Source organism: Tripterygium wilfordii, chromosome 12 (assembly GCF_013401445.1).
Source record: "Tripterygium wilfordii isolate XIE 37 chromosome 12, ASM1340144v1, whole genome shotgun sequence".
In the NCBI taxonomy this organism is placed as follows: domain Eukaryota; kingdom Viridiplantae; phylum Streptophyta; class Magnoliopsida; order Celastrales; family Celastraceae; genus Tripterygium; species Tripterygium wilfordii.
In genome coordinates this window covers 9092090-9109317 of record NC_052243.1, presented here as the reverse complement: position 1 = coordinate 9109317, position 17228 = coordinate 9092090, and the positions used below count along the sequence as shown (strand labels likewise).

The 17228-nt window shown below is 37.1% G+C and overlaps 1 protein-coding gene across 1 annotated transcript; it reads left to right on the top strand.

Annotated features, from left to right (window-relative positions):
- The first annotated feature begins 13240 nt into the window (after positions 1–13240).
- On the top strand, positions 13241–15903 carry LOC120011226 (probable adenylate kinase 7, mitochondrial). The gene is made up of 4 exons (XM_038862290.1): positions 13241–13643; positions 14308–14448; positions 14702–14878; positions 15450–15903. The coding sequence occupies exons 1-4, from the start codon at positions 13293–13295 to the stop codon at positions 15582–15584; spliced, it is 804 nt and encodes a 267-aa protein (XP_038718218.1). The 5' UTR covers positions 13241–13292; the 3' UTR covers positions 15585–15903.
- Positions 15904–17228: the final 1325 nt, after the last annotated feature.

Sequence of the window (17228 nt, the reverse complement as noted above, 5' to 3'; positions counted from 1 at the left end):
AACCTACTTGTTATTTTCAAGCAGTTAAAAATCCCAAGTGGCAATCAGCCATGGCTGATGAATACAATGCACTCATATTCAATGCCACTTGGGATTTGGTTCGGTTTACTATCGGTACTAACATTGTTGGCTGTAAGTGGATCTATAGGATCAAGTACAATTCTGATGGTTCGGTTGAGCGGTACAAAGCCAGATTGGTGGCTCAGGGTTTTCATCAGAGACCAGGTATTGATTATCATTAGACGTTCAGTCCTGTTGTTAAACCCACAACTATCCGCACAGTTTTATCTATTGCTATTGCGGCTAACTGGCCGATTCGGCAACTTGATGTCAAAAATGCCTTTCTCCATGGTCATTTACTTGAGGATGTATTTATGAGACAACCTCCAGGCTATGTACACCCGAAATTTCCTGATCATGTATGCAAGCTTCGGAAAGCTATTTATGGTCTCAAACAGGCACCTCGAGCATGGTTTCAACACTTCAATACTTTTCTACTTGCTAATGGTTTTCACTGTAGCCAATCCGATACTTCCATGTTTGTGAATCACTATTCATCGGGTACTTTGGTCCTCTTATTATATGTGGATGATATTATCGTCACTAGCACCCATTCTTTAGCTCTACATGCTTTTATTGGCATATTGTCGAAATAATTTGCTATGAAGGACCTTGGTGATTTACATTATTTTCTTGGCATTCAGGCCAACAGGTCCGCACAGGGCCTGCATCTCAGTCAGGAGAAATATCTCACAGATTTATTGCATCGGTTCTCTTTTAGCTGGACCATGTTATCTCTACTTGATGGTGACCTTCTGTCAGAACCTACTTTTTATCGAAGTATGGTAGGTGCCTTACAATATATCACAATCACTCGTCCTGACATCACCTATGCCGTCAATGTTGTTTCTCAATTCATGCATGCTCCTCGTACATCTCACCTATAGGCTGTTAAACGGATTTATCGGTATCTCAAGGGTACTCCACGACTTGGTCTCTTGATTCGTCCCTCCAAATTCTTCACTCTTACAGCACATACTGATGCGGACTGAGCTGGTTGTCCTGATAGTCGTAGATCTACCTCGGGTTATGCTATTTTTCTGGGTCCTAATCTCATATCTTGGCGTGCTAAGAAGCAACTCACCGTGTCTCGCTCCTCTACTGAGAGTGAGTACCAAGCTGTTGCCTATGCTGTTGCTGAAACAGTTTAGATACGCCAATTGCTTTGGGATCATGGAATTTTCTTGTCTTATCCTGTCAAGGTACTTTGTGATAATGTCAGTGCTACATGCTTGACTGCCAATCCTGTTTTTCATGAGCATACTAAACATATTGGGGTTGATTATCACTTTGTTTGGGAATGCATCTTACGTAAAGATATTGTTGTTCGCTTTGTTCTTTCCCGGGAGCAACTGGCAAATGTCTTCACTAAAGGTCTTTCTGCTCCACAGTTTACTATGCTTCGGGACAATCTGTCCGTAGTGTCCTTACGAGTAAATGTGTACAAAGGGTCTTATGTAATCTTATATGGTATACACACTCATATATACACAATGACAGGGCACTCAGTTGAGTAAGCCAAACATAAAACTCTTCAATACATAATACATATACCTGCATATACGTGATATATGCAAGGTATATTGACAATTTCTATAGCTAAAGACATGAAAGTGCACAGGAACTCCAAGCATGGAATTTGTTTGTTGTAATATCTATCCAGGAAAAGTCCAAGTATATGCTGCCTGCAAACTATTTGTTTTGAATGGGAAGCGTTGCGATTCTACTTTCAAATCGAACAACTAGTAAGAATTCACCTCTTGGTTTAGGCCCCGTTTGATACACAATTTTGTGGACAATATATTGTTAGCCATTAGCATATGGGTGTGTTTGGTGCACAATTTTGCACCACAATATGTGCTACTAGTAGTTTATATTGTGGTGTAAAAATGTGGGGGCACCAACAACATTTTTTTGGCACAAACTCTCTGTAACGCCCCGACCCAGAATGCGTTACTTTTGGTACCACCTAAATCAAACCCTAATAAATTCAATCATCGCACCACCGGAAATTTCGACAGCTCCTCTTATGGAGGATGCCAACCTGGAGTAAACACGCAGCAAAATCACAAATATTTTTACAACCTAGACAGGGCCTCTGGCCATCTAACAATTCATAACACAGTTAAATTCTCAAATCTAAGCAGGGCCTCCGGCCTCCTAGCATGTCATATCATCAATCAATTTCACATCTAAGTAGGGACTCAGGCCACCTAACAGTCACACATAATTTCTCCACACAACAACATATATAATCAACATCCAGCACGAATAGCAATCCAGCAAACATAAGAAGTCGTCAAGACACAAAGTCCACAAACCCGGTTCGGGAGTCCCGATCACACGGAGTACCCTCCCTATCGTCCATCCCATAATCAAGAATGGGGATATCACACAACGTCTCAACTAAGAAATATAGATACGACCAAAATGGTAATAACATAATTCAAGTTTAGAACTATCTAGTCCTATCACTCTCCAGGGGTCCATCCATGTCACGCACCCTCCTCCTGATCCGCGACCCTGGTACCGAAACTAGACTCACCTGCGAGGAGGAAATAGGAGAAAGAAAAGGGTGAGCGAAAGGCCCAATAGGGAATAATAAAGAGTAAGTGAATAATATAAGGCTGAAATATTAAAGAAAGGCACAAATGCAACAATATGATAGCTAACATCATGTACACCAAACACAAGTAGATAACCACACAATACGAGATCCTAACTTGGCCCACCAACATCCCTACACATATCGGGACCCCGAACAGCCCAACGGCATCATCGCATGGTGTTTCAAGCACATATGGAATCCTAATCCGGCCCACCAACATTCCCGTAGTCATGGGAACCCTGAACAGCCCAACGGCATTCCACATTTCACATCAATCACAACTAGGAGATATATGGATCCATACCCGACATCTTCCATGCAATTACAATGCATGTCCAACATGGTTATGCAATAGAGTAAACCTACAACCTACATATACTACTACATGATGCATGTTCAAGGGTAATTCATGCTCAATGGAAGATTGAACAAGTAAGTTATGCAATATAATTCAAATCATACAATGAAGAAATCACAAAGTGTGGTTATTCTCCCTTAGGCACAATTAAGACGAGAACGCATCATGTGAACAATGGGGAAGGATAAATGTTCTCAATAGGACGACATATTCAAAGAGAATAACAAAGGGTGGAATTTCCCTACCTTGTACTCCAAAAATTAGCTATGTAAATCGATACTCAACCTTGAATTTTCCCTGCCCCAACCAACCTATTAATCGGTAAGCTCATCCTCCAAATCAATATACAAACAGCTTCAATTTCACATATCTAACATAAATTACTCTAATAAATCAAGAACCCATTACCTTCTCTTACCCAACACTTTCCAAGTTCTTGAACTTCACCTACTCAAGCTTGCTACTCCAATCAACAATAGAATCTAGCAATACAACCATAAACAAGTCTAAATCAACCTATTAAATCATTAATTTCATCTAATTTTGAGATTTTTCCCCAAATCTACAAAACCCACAAAACCTTAGAATCCCAAATCACCCAATCTCTAAATACTACCTTTTGGGTTTAAGAAAACTTACCAAGGTTGTAGAAACAAGTAGAAGGAAGAGATTCAAGCTTCCTTTAGGCCTCAAATGATGTAGGAACTCATGGATTTGAGTTTGGGTTCAAACCTTGAAAGATTAGAACAAAGAGGGGAATTTAAGAATATGTAAGCTAGAGAGAGAAATCATGAATCCAACTTGCAACAACTTGAAAGAGGACAATCTTACCTTGATTGCTAATCTTAGGTTGATGGGAGGAAGGAAATTTGAGAGAAAATGGGGTTTAGAGCTTGTCTAGATCGGGTATGTTAAAAGGATTCTCGAAATGGGTGTTTAAAACAATCCTCGGGGTGCAAATTTTAGGGAGGTGTCCGGACACCTATGCCTAAAAATCTCCCTGTTCCGTTTTCTTCTATATCTGTAGTCAAAATTTTCAGTTTTAAAACCACTCGTACACCCCCCAAATCACTCGGTATTAATTTCTAATGATTATATATATATATATATATATATATATATACATACTCAACACGTGTTTGTCATACCTAATTTCTAAAAGAAAAGAAGTTTGGAGTATTACACTCTCAGGTAGTTTTTGGGACAATAATATTGCACTTTCAAAATGGTGCTCTTTTGGACAATTTATAACATTTTTACCACAATTTTCCATTTATGTCCAATAGTTTAATTGATTTTTCGATTTTGTCCTTATATAAATGAGGACTTGTAGCAAGGTTTTAATTAACTTATTAATATTAATAAATTATTTATTAAATCTGATAATTTTTCAAATGGTATTAATTTATTAAATTTGATAAATATTTATTAAAAAATATATAATTTTATTATTTATCTTATTTAATTAATTTAATATTGTTATTAGTATTGGATATTTTTGTTTACTATTTTGCTATTTATTTAAATTTGTTACAATTTACATCTATAATACCCCTACAAATAATTTGTCACAACAATTTTAACACTAATATGCTACCAGTAAAAGTACAACCAAACAACTACCAGCATTTCATGAATCATATATGATTGGTGCACACTAAACAACCATTTCATTGCTCCAATTCCGAGATAGTTTTGAGACCATATATGGTCAATCGGAAATTGTGCCATTTCAAACCATTTTGGAACTATTTTGACATTGATTCCAAAATAACACTCATGTAATTATCAAACTGTCCAAAATACCCTCATTTTCTCCCCATCTCTTCACCTCTTTCTCTCTCGTTGGTGGTAGGGATGACAATTTGTCATCGACCCGTCCTGCCCCGACCTGTGTGGATTTTCCAGGATTTGAAGCTTGTGCGGGGCGGGCACGGGGTAAAAAATCTCAACCCACTGCGAGGCGGGGATGGGTATGCCTCCCAACCCGCCCCACCCCACAATACATGTTCATATATATATATGAAACATAATATAGATAAATATTTATTTGTCTAAACATATATTAATTTGATATTATTATTAAAATCAAAATAACCCCTAAACTTGTTTGGTAAGTCTAAACCCTAAAGACTCTAAACCCTAAACCCTAAAGACTCTAACCCTATACCCTAAACCCCAAAACCCTAAAGACCCTAAACCTAAGCACTAAACCCTAAAGCCATAATATGACCCTAAATAATCCCTAAACCTAAGCACAAACCCCTAAATAATCCCTAAACCCGGTTTAGCACAAAACCCTAATTGAAAGTTGATTATTGGTATTTAATAATTGAAAGAAATATGTTTAATATTTAATAGTTGGTAAGTAAAACTAACATTATTTAATTGTGTTAAAAATATAATAGGTGGTATGTAAAGATAATATTATAATTAGTTGGCAAGTGTAACAAAAAAAATAGCTTTGGTATGTTGCTTAGTCCAATACTTTACCACCTAGAAGTCTCAAGTTTGAATCCTAAGATGGTTCGGTTTAATTTTTCAATTTTCAAAGATGTTGAATTGGGGTGGGGTGAGGGACCCGCGAGGTGGTATGACGTGGCCGCGCGGGGACGGGGCGACCTTAATCCGCCCCAGCACCGCCCCATTGCCTTCCCTAGTCGACGACACAACTAGCAGCTCTTCATCTCTCTCTTTCTCTCTAGTCGATGGCACAACCAATTGGTTTTCACCTCCCTCCCTTTTCCTCTCTCGTCAACGGCACAACCAACAACTCTTCCTCTCTCGTCAACCAACACAACCAGTCATAGCAGCCCCAATGCACACCCTTGTTCGAAACATCCTTTTCCTTCTTTTTGGCCCACATGGAGACGTTTTTTTTTTTTGAAAAGGTCTATAGACCTGAATATATTCAATAATCCAGCCAATCTGGGATCTGAACTGGAGGCCAAAAAGGGCACTCGTGCCACCACTAGGTGGATTACAATAGGAAAACTATCAAACTAAGGAACACAAATACTTCAATAAAAACAACAAATGAGTTAACTTAAATATGATGAATTTGGCTAAGCAAACTCTCCATTGCATGATAACTTCTCCTCCTCAATTCTTGATAATATCTGACTTGGTGCATCTTCAATCCACACTCTGAATTGTTGGCTCTGAACAGCAACTTTTGCTAACAAGTGAGCTGCCATATTAATATCTCGTTTCACATGACAAATAGACCAAGCAACGAAGTTAGGCAAAAGTCTTTGAATCTCCAAAATTACAACCCTCCATGTCGTAGGAGACAACTCACCACCTTTGATAGCTTCAACCACAGATATAGAATCACTTTCTAGAACAAGCTTATAAAAACCCAACTCTGCCGCTAACTTTATAGCATGTAACGCCCCCAAAGCCTCGGCAAGTGTTGGTTCAAGATCCGTCGGAAGCACAAATGTACTACATGCCATCACATCTCCTATACAATCCCTATAAATCACTCCCACACCAGTACACTTACCTCTACTATCAACAGAAGCATCCCAATTAACCTTAATGAAATCTTGTGGAGGCCTCCTCCAACCTTGAAAAACCATCTCAGTATTGGGCATCTTAGACACACTATCACCTTGTTCAACCTGAGCTAGGAGAAACTCATCTGCCATACATAATCCTTGCTTGGCAATTTGGCTTGGATGCAAAAAATCACCCTCATGGACAAACTTGTTCCGTCTTTGCCAAATCAAACGCATGGTAATGGCTAAAATAGCTTGTTCTTTCGGGCAAAAAATCCTACATAATTATCGACCAAAACTGATAAAATGATCCCGTGAAGGTCACACTCCTTTTTTGTAAACGCTTGATGCTCACACTATATACATCTCTTGCTGAAGGACACTCCCACAAGGCATGCCTAATAGTTTCATCAGAACATAAACATAAAGGGAAAGTAGCATAAGGACTAATGTGACGTTGCATAAGAAGATACTGACAAGGTAGAATACCATGCACAGCTCTCCAAATGAACACTCTAGTAGAAGGAGGGACTTGGAGTGACCAAATAGACTCCCATAAATGTTTTTCAGAATTAAAAGTAGATCCTGAAGTTGTGGCCAAGTTTCTATTTCTAATCTCCATTGCTCTGTGATAGCCACTCTTTACCGAATATTGTCCATTTGATGTACCTGTCCAACAAAGGGAATCATTTATTAACTGAGAACCCAGAGATTGCTGCAAAATCATTTGAACATCCTCCTTATCAAACAATTGCTCCAGTAAGGGAATGTTCCACCATCTGATTTCCCAGTCAATAAGAGAGCTCACTGAGGAATTTTCAAAGAAGCCTAATGCCAGAGCATTAGCTCCAAAAATAACTGTACGAGGAAGCCAACAACTCTTCCAAATCTTTACCTTCACACCATTACCTATTCTCCATCTAATACCATCATGCAGCAAACTCCTAGCTTCCAGAAAGCTTGACCACAAGTAAGATGAATGCCTACACTTAGCCACTGTTAGGAAGTCAGAATTTCTAAAATATTTTGCTCTCAACACCTTACTAGCTAAAGAGTCTGGATTAGTCAAGATTCTCCATCCTTGCTTAGCAAGCAAGGCAACGTTAAATGCTTCAAAGTCCCTAAAGCCCATACGACCTTCAGACTTCGGTGTACACATTTTAGTCCAAGAAAGCCAACAATGAAATTGCTCTTTAGAACCATTCCCCCACCATACTTGCCTCATCAATTTATCAATGTCATGACATAAGCTTTTAGGAAACTTGAACAATTGCATGGCATAGGTAGGTATAGCTTGCAATACTGACTTTACAAAAACCTGCTTCCCTGCTTGTGAAAGATTACGATGGGACCAACTTGTGATCTTCTTCCTAATCTTCTCCAATAAATAACTAAAAGCACTACGTCGCGATCTCCCAACAATGGCAGGTAATCCCAAATACCGATCGTAACGAAAAGCTTCTGCTGCACCAATTAGAGAGATCAAACTACTTCGCAATAGCGTAGAAGTAAATCGGCTAAAATAAATACTTGTCTTGGTATAATTGATAAGTTGACCTGAGACTTTACCATAATTATCCAAGATAGCGAATATACACTTCCAATCGTCTTCACTAGCCCGACAAAAAAGCAGACTATCATCAGCAAACAAAAGATGGGAAACTCACAACCGACCTCTTCCAAATGGAATTCCTCTGAAAAAATTCCTATCATGGGCAGCCTGTAAATTCTTGCTAAGTGCCTCAGTACAAATAACAAAGAGCAGTGGTGAAATCGGATCTCCTTGTCGAATACCCCTAGAGGGATAGATCACATCCGTAGAAGAATCATTCACCATCACTCTATAGGAGACTGTAGAGATACATTGCTTAATCCAATTTTGCCATTGTGATGAGAAACCCATACGTGACATCACTTCCATAAGAAAATTCCATTCTACCCTATCATAGGCTTTACTCATATCTAACTTCACTGCCATATAATTTGTTCTGCTCCGAGCTAACGTACTCATAGAATGCAGTGCCTCATAAGCCACAATCACATTGTCTGTTATTAATCTCCCTTTAATAAAAGCTTATTAATTCCCTTGAATGATCTTATGTAAAATAGAGCCTAATCTGGTAGACAAGATTTTCGAGATTATTTTGTAGGACACATTACACAAACTAATTGGACGGTAATCTGTGACACTGGCAGCCCCAACCTTTTTAGGAATTAATACAATAGAAGTACTATTCATTTCTGAATCCATACAACTACTTTCTAGAAAATGATTCACTGCCTCAAAAACATCATCACCCACAGTAGTCCAGTGTTGCATATAGAATCCTGCAGAAAAGCCGTTAGGCCCAGGAGCTTTACTTGCACTAATACTTTGCACAGCCTTCCAAACCTCCGCTCGAGACACCTTACGGCACAACAATTCATTCATGTCAGGAGTAACCACAGATGAAATACAATCTAGAAAGGCATAATCAGTCGGAGCTGTCCCTGAAGTAAAAAGACCGAAAAAATACTCATGAAATGTAGACCCAATATCAGCCTCCGATTCCCTGATATTACCACCGTTATCCACAACCTGATTAATAAGATTGAATCTTCTTCGTTGCTTTATACTCCTGTGGAAAAAGCTTGTATTTTGATCTCCTTCTTTTAGCCAATGCTGCTTACTTTGGAGCTTCAACACTTTTTCTTCTTCATCACGTAAACGATTCGCCTCATGTCAAACTAAGGCAATTTCGTCTTGATTAGCATGTGTCTCTACCGCTACTAAATCATCCAATTTCGCATTCAAACTCTTCAATTTAGCCCCCTTTTCCTGCCTATCCTTTACCACCCAAATCTGGAGCTCCGAACCACAACCATACAAGTTACTGCGAAGATGGGATAAAGCATTCTGTGAAGAATTGGTCACTGATTTTTTAACCCAATGCTGCCGCACTAAGTTCTGGCAAACCAATGAACCACCCCACCTTGGTTCATATTTAAACTTCCTCTTAACTCTTTGCTTCAGGAAAAAACTAGGATTCCAACAAATATAAACACAACTATGATCAGACGAGGTTGTGTTAATATTTTGGACCATATACTGATCCCACCTGTCAAGCCACTCTTGATTCGCCAAGGCTCTATCCAATCTTTCTTTGATAAATAGTGAAGGATCTCTCCTCCGATTACTCCATGTAAACTTATTCCCCTTAAAACCCAAATCTTGCAGCTGACAATCCATAATAACATCGTTAAAATCTTGAATCTGAGTATCATTACTAACTCTTCCATCGACTTTTTCAGATAAACTCATTATAGCATTAAAATCACCAACACACAACCATGGGGTAGCTGCTGAGTTTTTTAGGGAGCGAAGTAAATCCCATGAATATCTTCTCTGACTAGCCTCAGGATGGCCATAAAAAAAAGTCAAGCGCCAAGGTTCACTCCTATTATCATCAATTAAGACATGTATGTGACGTGAGGAATAAGAAACAACTGAAACTCCAACATCCTCTTTCCACAACAACATCAAGCCACCACTCAATCCTATTGCATCCACTGCCAAACCATGTTTAAAATGCAACTCATTTCTAACTGAATCAATTCTTGAAGAATGTACTTTGGTTTCAATTAAGAAACACATATCGGGGGACTTTGATTTAACCAAATGGCTAAGTTCCTGAATTGTAGATTGGTTCCCAAGCCCTCTACAATTCCAAGCTAATAAACTCATTGATCATGGCGGGGCTGCTCAACAGCCTCCGCCTCATTAATTTTTTGTTTCTTGTATGCAACAACTTCATCCACCACCAACCACTTACCCGAACCTTTCACTCCAAGCATATTATCCTCGACTCCCTCCATTTTAGAATCTGTCTCCAGCAACCTCCTTGCCCGACGCTTCCAACTGGTCTTTTGTCCTTTTTGCACAAGTGAAGATATCGTAGATGGTACACCACTGTCAGCTTGACTATCACCATCGACACATGTATTAGGAGTGGCATTTAACTTCAAATTAATATTGGTTGGTGGGTCCACCTCCTTTGCTACAATATCACCAGTATTATATTTGACATTATCACCCACATAAATAGGAGAATTATTTTCCATACCGGGATACCCACCACTTCAATTACCGGAATACTCGCATTAATAGGGGGATCGGCTTGAGCAGTTGACACAACATCCTCATCAAAATCCTTCTCACATGGGATACTCGGCTGATTTTTTGACGAACCTTTCCTAAAATCTTCATCCATCGCCGGACTCTTCTGACTACCGGAAGATGATTTTTTCCGACGAGAAAAATCACCGTTAACATCAGGCTGACGCTTTTGATTCATCTGAGCCCGCATCCAACTTCCATATTCCATATCAACCTCCGTTGCATGAAAGCGGCTAGATGTGATGTGGCTACAGCCCCCTTTACCATGGACAATACAATCACACTTAAAGCAAAATTTTGGAAGATACTCGTACGAAAACCCTACAGTGATGGTGCGACCTGGGATTGTAATCTTCTTGCCTCTGGGGAGCGGCTTGCATAAAGATAACCAGACCCGGATACGTAGAAAGGGACCCCATCCCAAACCATCCTTCTGTGTATCAACCTCCACACACTCACCAATTGAATTGCCAATAATATGCCCTACTTTCTCTGACATGGCTGCCAGTGGAAGATTATGTACCTGTACCCATAACAACTTCGTATCGAAAGGAATCTCCTTAAGAGGAACTTTACTTTGCATCTCTTGCAATACTAGTAAATGTTGATCAAACAGCCATGGACGTCCTTCCATAATCCTCTTCTTATCCTTTTCATTCTCAAAACTAATGGCAAATAGATTTTTACCAAGAGTTTTAAAGATAGGATGAACCTTCAACTTCCAGATCTCCTTCAATGTATTCGACAACACTTCCTTCAAAATACTTCTCTCGTAATGCAACCTTCCCAGAAGACTAAGAGAGCCTTGAACTGATGTTTGGTCTAGATCCTCCACTCCCAAGTTAATATCCAATTCTTCAACACCAGTAAGAGTCAACTTATCCCACTTCTCTGCAAGATCCTCCATCATCAAAGCCCACAGATTGGAACTTTAAACGTATGACAAATCACACAAAAAGACTCGCACCGCTTTACCTCCCCGTTGAGAGTAGAAAACCACTCCCTTAGAGAGAAAAGGACTTTTTTATTCAGCCGCGTGGAGACCTTCGGTTCTCGATTTGGAGGGTTTTTTTAAAATGTATTATTTTACATATTAATTATTTAATTATTCTGTAAATTTAAATTTTGAATAAACTAACAATTTAATTATCTAAATATGTATAATTATTTTAATTAGTTATGTTTGTTTTATAAATTATTTTTAATTTATTTCACTACTTTTTTTACATCTGTTACAACTAAAATCCATATTTCCCTCAATGTAATTTACCACAACAATTACAAACCATATATGTTACCTGCAAAAATTTAACCAAACACTATCAATATTTCATATAGCATATCTGCTACCACCATATATGCTACTCCCAAAATTTTTTGTCAAATGGACCATTAATATTATCTTAATAAAAGAAAAGAAGAAATGCAAAAAAAATGTGAAAAGAAGAAAAGAAAAGAAAAAACGATCATAAGTTAAAAATAAGTTACAATTTGGAGTGTTTTTTAACATATTAAAACGTATAAGTTAACTTATTTGGGGTGTGTGACAAAGCAGAGTTTTTATCATGCCTGCAACATTTAAGTTCACAATTTGGCTGCATGCTCAAAATAATGGTAATACCACATATATTATAAGAAAACAATTAAGGTAGGAGAAATTATTATGTGGACCTGGCACACTGCGTCAAAAGCTGATGTTGTGTACCCAGGCCAATACAATTGTTACATATAAGTTGTCAGTGACAACTCATGTATAATATCTATAAGAAAACAATTTTCTTCGGTCGCACAATAAAGAAATTCCATCGCATATCTGTTTTACGATGAAATTTGCGACGAGAGAAAAACATGAAATAAAAATCACACGAAACGCGAATATACAACTAGTTAATAATAAGATTATTAGAAAAATGGGATGGGAGATGCTCCAATTCTTAGCTTCAATTCTCTATCAAAACTCATGTTAAATCATGATTTTTTTTTTATTTTGAAAATGACATATTAGATTTTAGGAGTCAAGAATTAGTGTTTAGGGTTTATATTTTAGGGTTTATGCCTTAATTTTTAATTTTTAGGGTTTAGAGTATAAGATTTATGTTTTATAATTTAAAATTTAGTATTTAGAAATTTTTTTCCCAAAATCTATTATATTCTAACATTATGAATACCGAAAATATTCAATCACATATTTTAATTCATGATTTAACATGAGTTTTGATAAAAAATTTGAATCAAAATTGGAGCAAATATTATAAACACTAAAATACTTAATCACAAGTATTTTACTTTGCTCTCCATACACATGACATTAATATTAAAACACTAGTCCTCCAAGTTCTGTGGACTTAACAAGACAAACGTGACTATCACTTTTGTCCGCCTGAAATTTCCCTCTTTCTTGCTACGACTTCTGAGAAAAAGGACGCGTGGCGAGGTCTTCTTTCTATGAGGCAGTAGCATTATCGTAATTAAGTTGACAGTCTGGGACATTTTACGGATCTTCTGTTTTTGATCCTCTGGAAACCTGATTTTCTTCTTCGCATATATAAAGCCGCACATTGCTATTCTCTCTTCCCTCTTCACTTCTCTCCGTCGCCGCCAGCATTGATGGCTGGAATGAGCCGACTGGGGGCAGCAGTTGCATCGCCAATTCGAATCATACGCAGCGGGATTGAGCTTCTCTCCACGCGTCGGTGCTACGGCTCTGCGTTGGCGGTCCAATACGATTACTGCGACGAGGAGGAGGATCACGATAATGTGTGGGAGCGGAAGCCGTGGCCGGAGTCTTCGGTTGGGTCGGAGTCGGGCAGGGGAGTTCAGTGGGTGATGATTGGAGAACCGGGAGCTAAGAAGCACGTGTACGCAGATAGGCTGTCAAAGCTTCTGGAAGTTCCTCACATTTCTATGGGTTCCCTTGTTCGAAAAGAGCTTAATCGGCGCTCTTCTCTTTACAAGAAGGTAGCATTCCTTCTTTCACTCTCTGGTTCTTTGTGTAAAGAATGGTTGCTGTTAGTTTTGGGCCTGTATGATTTATGGAGGATTTGGCAAATGATAAAAATGTTGTTAAAATGGGTATTGATTTTAGTTTTATTTTGCACCATTGTTAGGGTTTTAGGCTGATAAAACACAATATCGCAGCATGTTTAGATAATCTTTTTTAATTTAGTAGTGGTTCTTCGGTACTTAATAGCTAATTTAAGCATTGAAATTACTATCTAATTTTAGTTTGTGGAGTTTTGCTTTCTTTGGGTAGGGTGCTGAATTGCTGATAGAATTTCCTAGGAGCGTCATGGAAGATGAAATCATAAGGCATTAACATCCTGGGCAACATCAAGGTGTAGCAGTGATGAAATTAATATGAGGAAGTATAATCCTAAGAAAATTAGTCTCTTTAAATAATGACCAATATTCGTTATCTACTATAGGGTTTAACTAAGTATAGGATAGTAGTATAATCACTCAATTATCTTTATGATCATTTGAGAATCACTACCCTTGCTTGTGGCCCCTTGTCATGTTTTTTGTTCTTCTAACTTCTTTCTTTGTGGAGCATTGATCAGGTACTTTTGGTTTTCATCTTTGCCATTCTTAGTTTCTTACACTTTTCAATTGGTCATTTTAGATAGCACATGCTCTTAATGAAGGAAAGCTTGTTCCAGAGGATGTGATTTTTGAGTTGTTGACAAAGAGGCTGGAAGAAGGGTACTGCAAAGGTGAAACAGGGTTCATTCTGGAAGGCATTCCCCGAACTAGGATCCAGGCTGTAAGTATGAAGTGTTGTGATTTTGGCATTTCCATCCTCATTTCTACTTTTTCCATATGAATGCAGGCTTGCATGTATAGTCAACATTATTATCGTAATGTTCATCACTGCCTTTAAATGCAATCTGTATACATCTTTCTAGTACTTAAACTTAGTTATGTCTGTTAAAGCAGTAGTAAAAACTTAGATGATGATTCCAATCATTTAACTTAGTTATACATTTTTTTTATGAGATTCTTTCTTTGTGTTGCAGGAAATAGTTCACCAAATTACTGATATTGATCTAGTTGTGAATTTTAAATGGAAAACAAGTGCTTTGAGTGAAAACTTCTCTCCTTGCCAAGAACTTTTTGGGATCGGCAACACTGAATGCACCACCTCTAATCTTGCAAATGCCTGGAAAGAAAAAATACGCATCTATGCGGAGCAGGTACTACATATTTTTTTCTAGATTCGTAGAACTTGGATTTCTCAAATTTATGGTGTTCTCCATTCAAAATTCCCTCACATGTGTTATTCTGCGAGGGTCATTACATTCCTCAGTCTCATTTGCGTATAAAATATTTTAGATCGACTCCCACTCCATATTTAAAACCCTGAGAAGTGCCACTTCCTATATCTTTTTCGTTATTGTTTCATGTGGTAGTTGTACTGTGGTACCTATTTTCCCATGGAAGTTATTACCTCATAGCTATTACAAACAATCTTATTAGAGTTATCTTTTGCTGCCCTACGTAGCTCTGTTTTTATACTGTTTATTCTGATTCCTTGGGTCTTTCTTATAGAACATAATATATTGATTATATTTTGATTGATTAAACTCCATAGGATGTGGTTGTTTGTCAAAAACATTGACCCAAGTTCTAACGTTGCATGAATGTTCATACTTCGTTTTGCTAAGAAGTGAATATCAAGCTTCATGCCTTAACTTCTACGAATCTTTAAAAGTAGAACAAAAATGGAACCAATGAAATAATCACTACTTACATAACTTGTTTCAGGCCAAGCCATTGGAAGATTACTACAGGAAACAAAAGAAACTTCTTGATTTTCAAGTGGCAGGGGCACCTGGAGAAACCTGGCAAGGGCTTTTAGCTGCATTACATCTCCAACATATGAATGCCGTTCCTTCCTAACAGCAGCCGACTTCATGATTTTGAGTCAATGGCTGCCGTTTCTTTCATATATCAAGAAGTATGGTAGAATATATATACATATGTACAAGTGCCGTAGGGTGAGTTTGAGTTTCACTTGGCGATAGTTAAAAGTCAATTTTGAATATTTATGGTGCTTTAAGATACAGTAGTCTGAATGTCCTGAACTTACAGGAGTACAATATGTAATCCTATTCTATTTTTGTGAGAGTAGGTGAGGACAAGAACGGCGACATGTATAACCATTATCCAGACGTGAGAGTGTGTGTGTTGATTAATTACTCTTTCATTATTGCTTCTAGATGTGCCTTGTATGTCACGAGTTTGATCTTTTAACCACATCAACATCATGTACATTGTAATATAGACTGTGAATGTGTTTATAGGGCCAGGGTTTCCTATAAAAACATACGAGGGACCAGGACTGTGAATTTGTTAATGGCTTATGGTGATCAGGACATGAAAAAGGTGACTAAGGGATACGTTAATGTAGAGTATCTAAAGAGCATTTGTAATGGAATTTTTAAAGTAAAGCTAAAATAAAAATGAAAATATACAAATTTGTTTCAAAAACAGGGTAAATTATCATTAGATCCATTAAGTTTCTTCCCAAAAGGTCCATGCCATTTCTTTTTGTTCAATAAAGTACATGACGTTTTAGACCATATTCCACTAAGAACAACAAATTGTAAATACTAATTTTATTGACGAAAGTGTCCTCATCACACACGTTCTTCTATTTTCTGTGGTGTCTTTTCATTTTACACATAAACTGAAATCATCCATTTTATTTTATTTTTACTTTTTAAAAAAAGAAACCAAACATCAAAACATTTTCTCAATAAAACACATGATAAATTTTGAAAACAAAAATTATATCTGAAATCAGCATGGAAAACTCTTTCAAATAATACTCATTCTTTCAAATAATACTCATTGTAGATATTTTCAGAGTCGAAAAATCAGACAGATAAATTTCAACAAATAAAATTTGGATAGATAAAATAATTTGGAAAGATAAAATTTTAACAGGGAAAAAATTTCAACAAAACAGATAAAATGATTAAAGATAAAATTGAATAGATAAATTGTTGACAGATTAAATTGAACATATAAATTTAAACAGATAAATTTGAAAAGAAAAAATTTAGACACACATAAAAACTGGACAGAAAATTGATTAGATAAATTGTTAACATATAAATTTCAACAGATAAAATTGAATAAACGACCATAAAAACCAATACAAAAACAAGTTGAACAAAGAAAGTTAAAAAGATAAATTGTTAATCTAAGCTGCTAAGTACTTTTTTCAGTCCAAGAACGGATGTTTCGATTAGTTTTCGGTCACTTTTAGTATTTTTACTGTTTTTAAGGTTTCCTGTTTGAATGTTTGTTAGTAAAAAATACTGAATTAAACAGACAAAATTGAACAGATAAATTGTTGAACATAAAAGCTTTCAACATATAAAATATCGACAATACGTCTTGTTGGGAAAAGATTTCTGTGCTGATTCTAGATACATAATTTTTTCAACATTCGATATGTATTTTGACAAAAAATAATTTGAAATTTCTTTAAGGAAAAAAAAAGAGTAAAAATATTGTTGTATTATCTACTGATGT

Bases quoted from the DNA above. Each gene is read 5' to 3' on its own strand.
- LOC120011226 (XM_038862290.1), top strand. From the start codon at position 13,293: ATGGCTGGAATGAGCCGACTGGGGGCAGCAGTTGCATCGCCAATTCGA. The intron at 13,644-14,307 runs GTAGCATTCCTT...TGGTCATTTTAG, and splicing joins GCTCTTCTCTTTACAAGAAG to ATAGCACATGCTCTTAATGA. The intron at 14,449-14,701 runs GTAAGTATGAAG...TTTGTGTTGCAG, and splicing joins CCCGAACTAGGATCCAGGCT to GAAATAGTTCACCAAATTAC.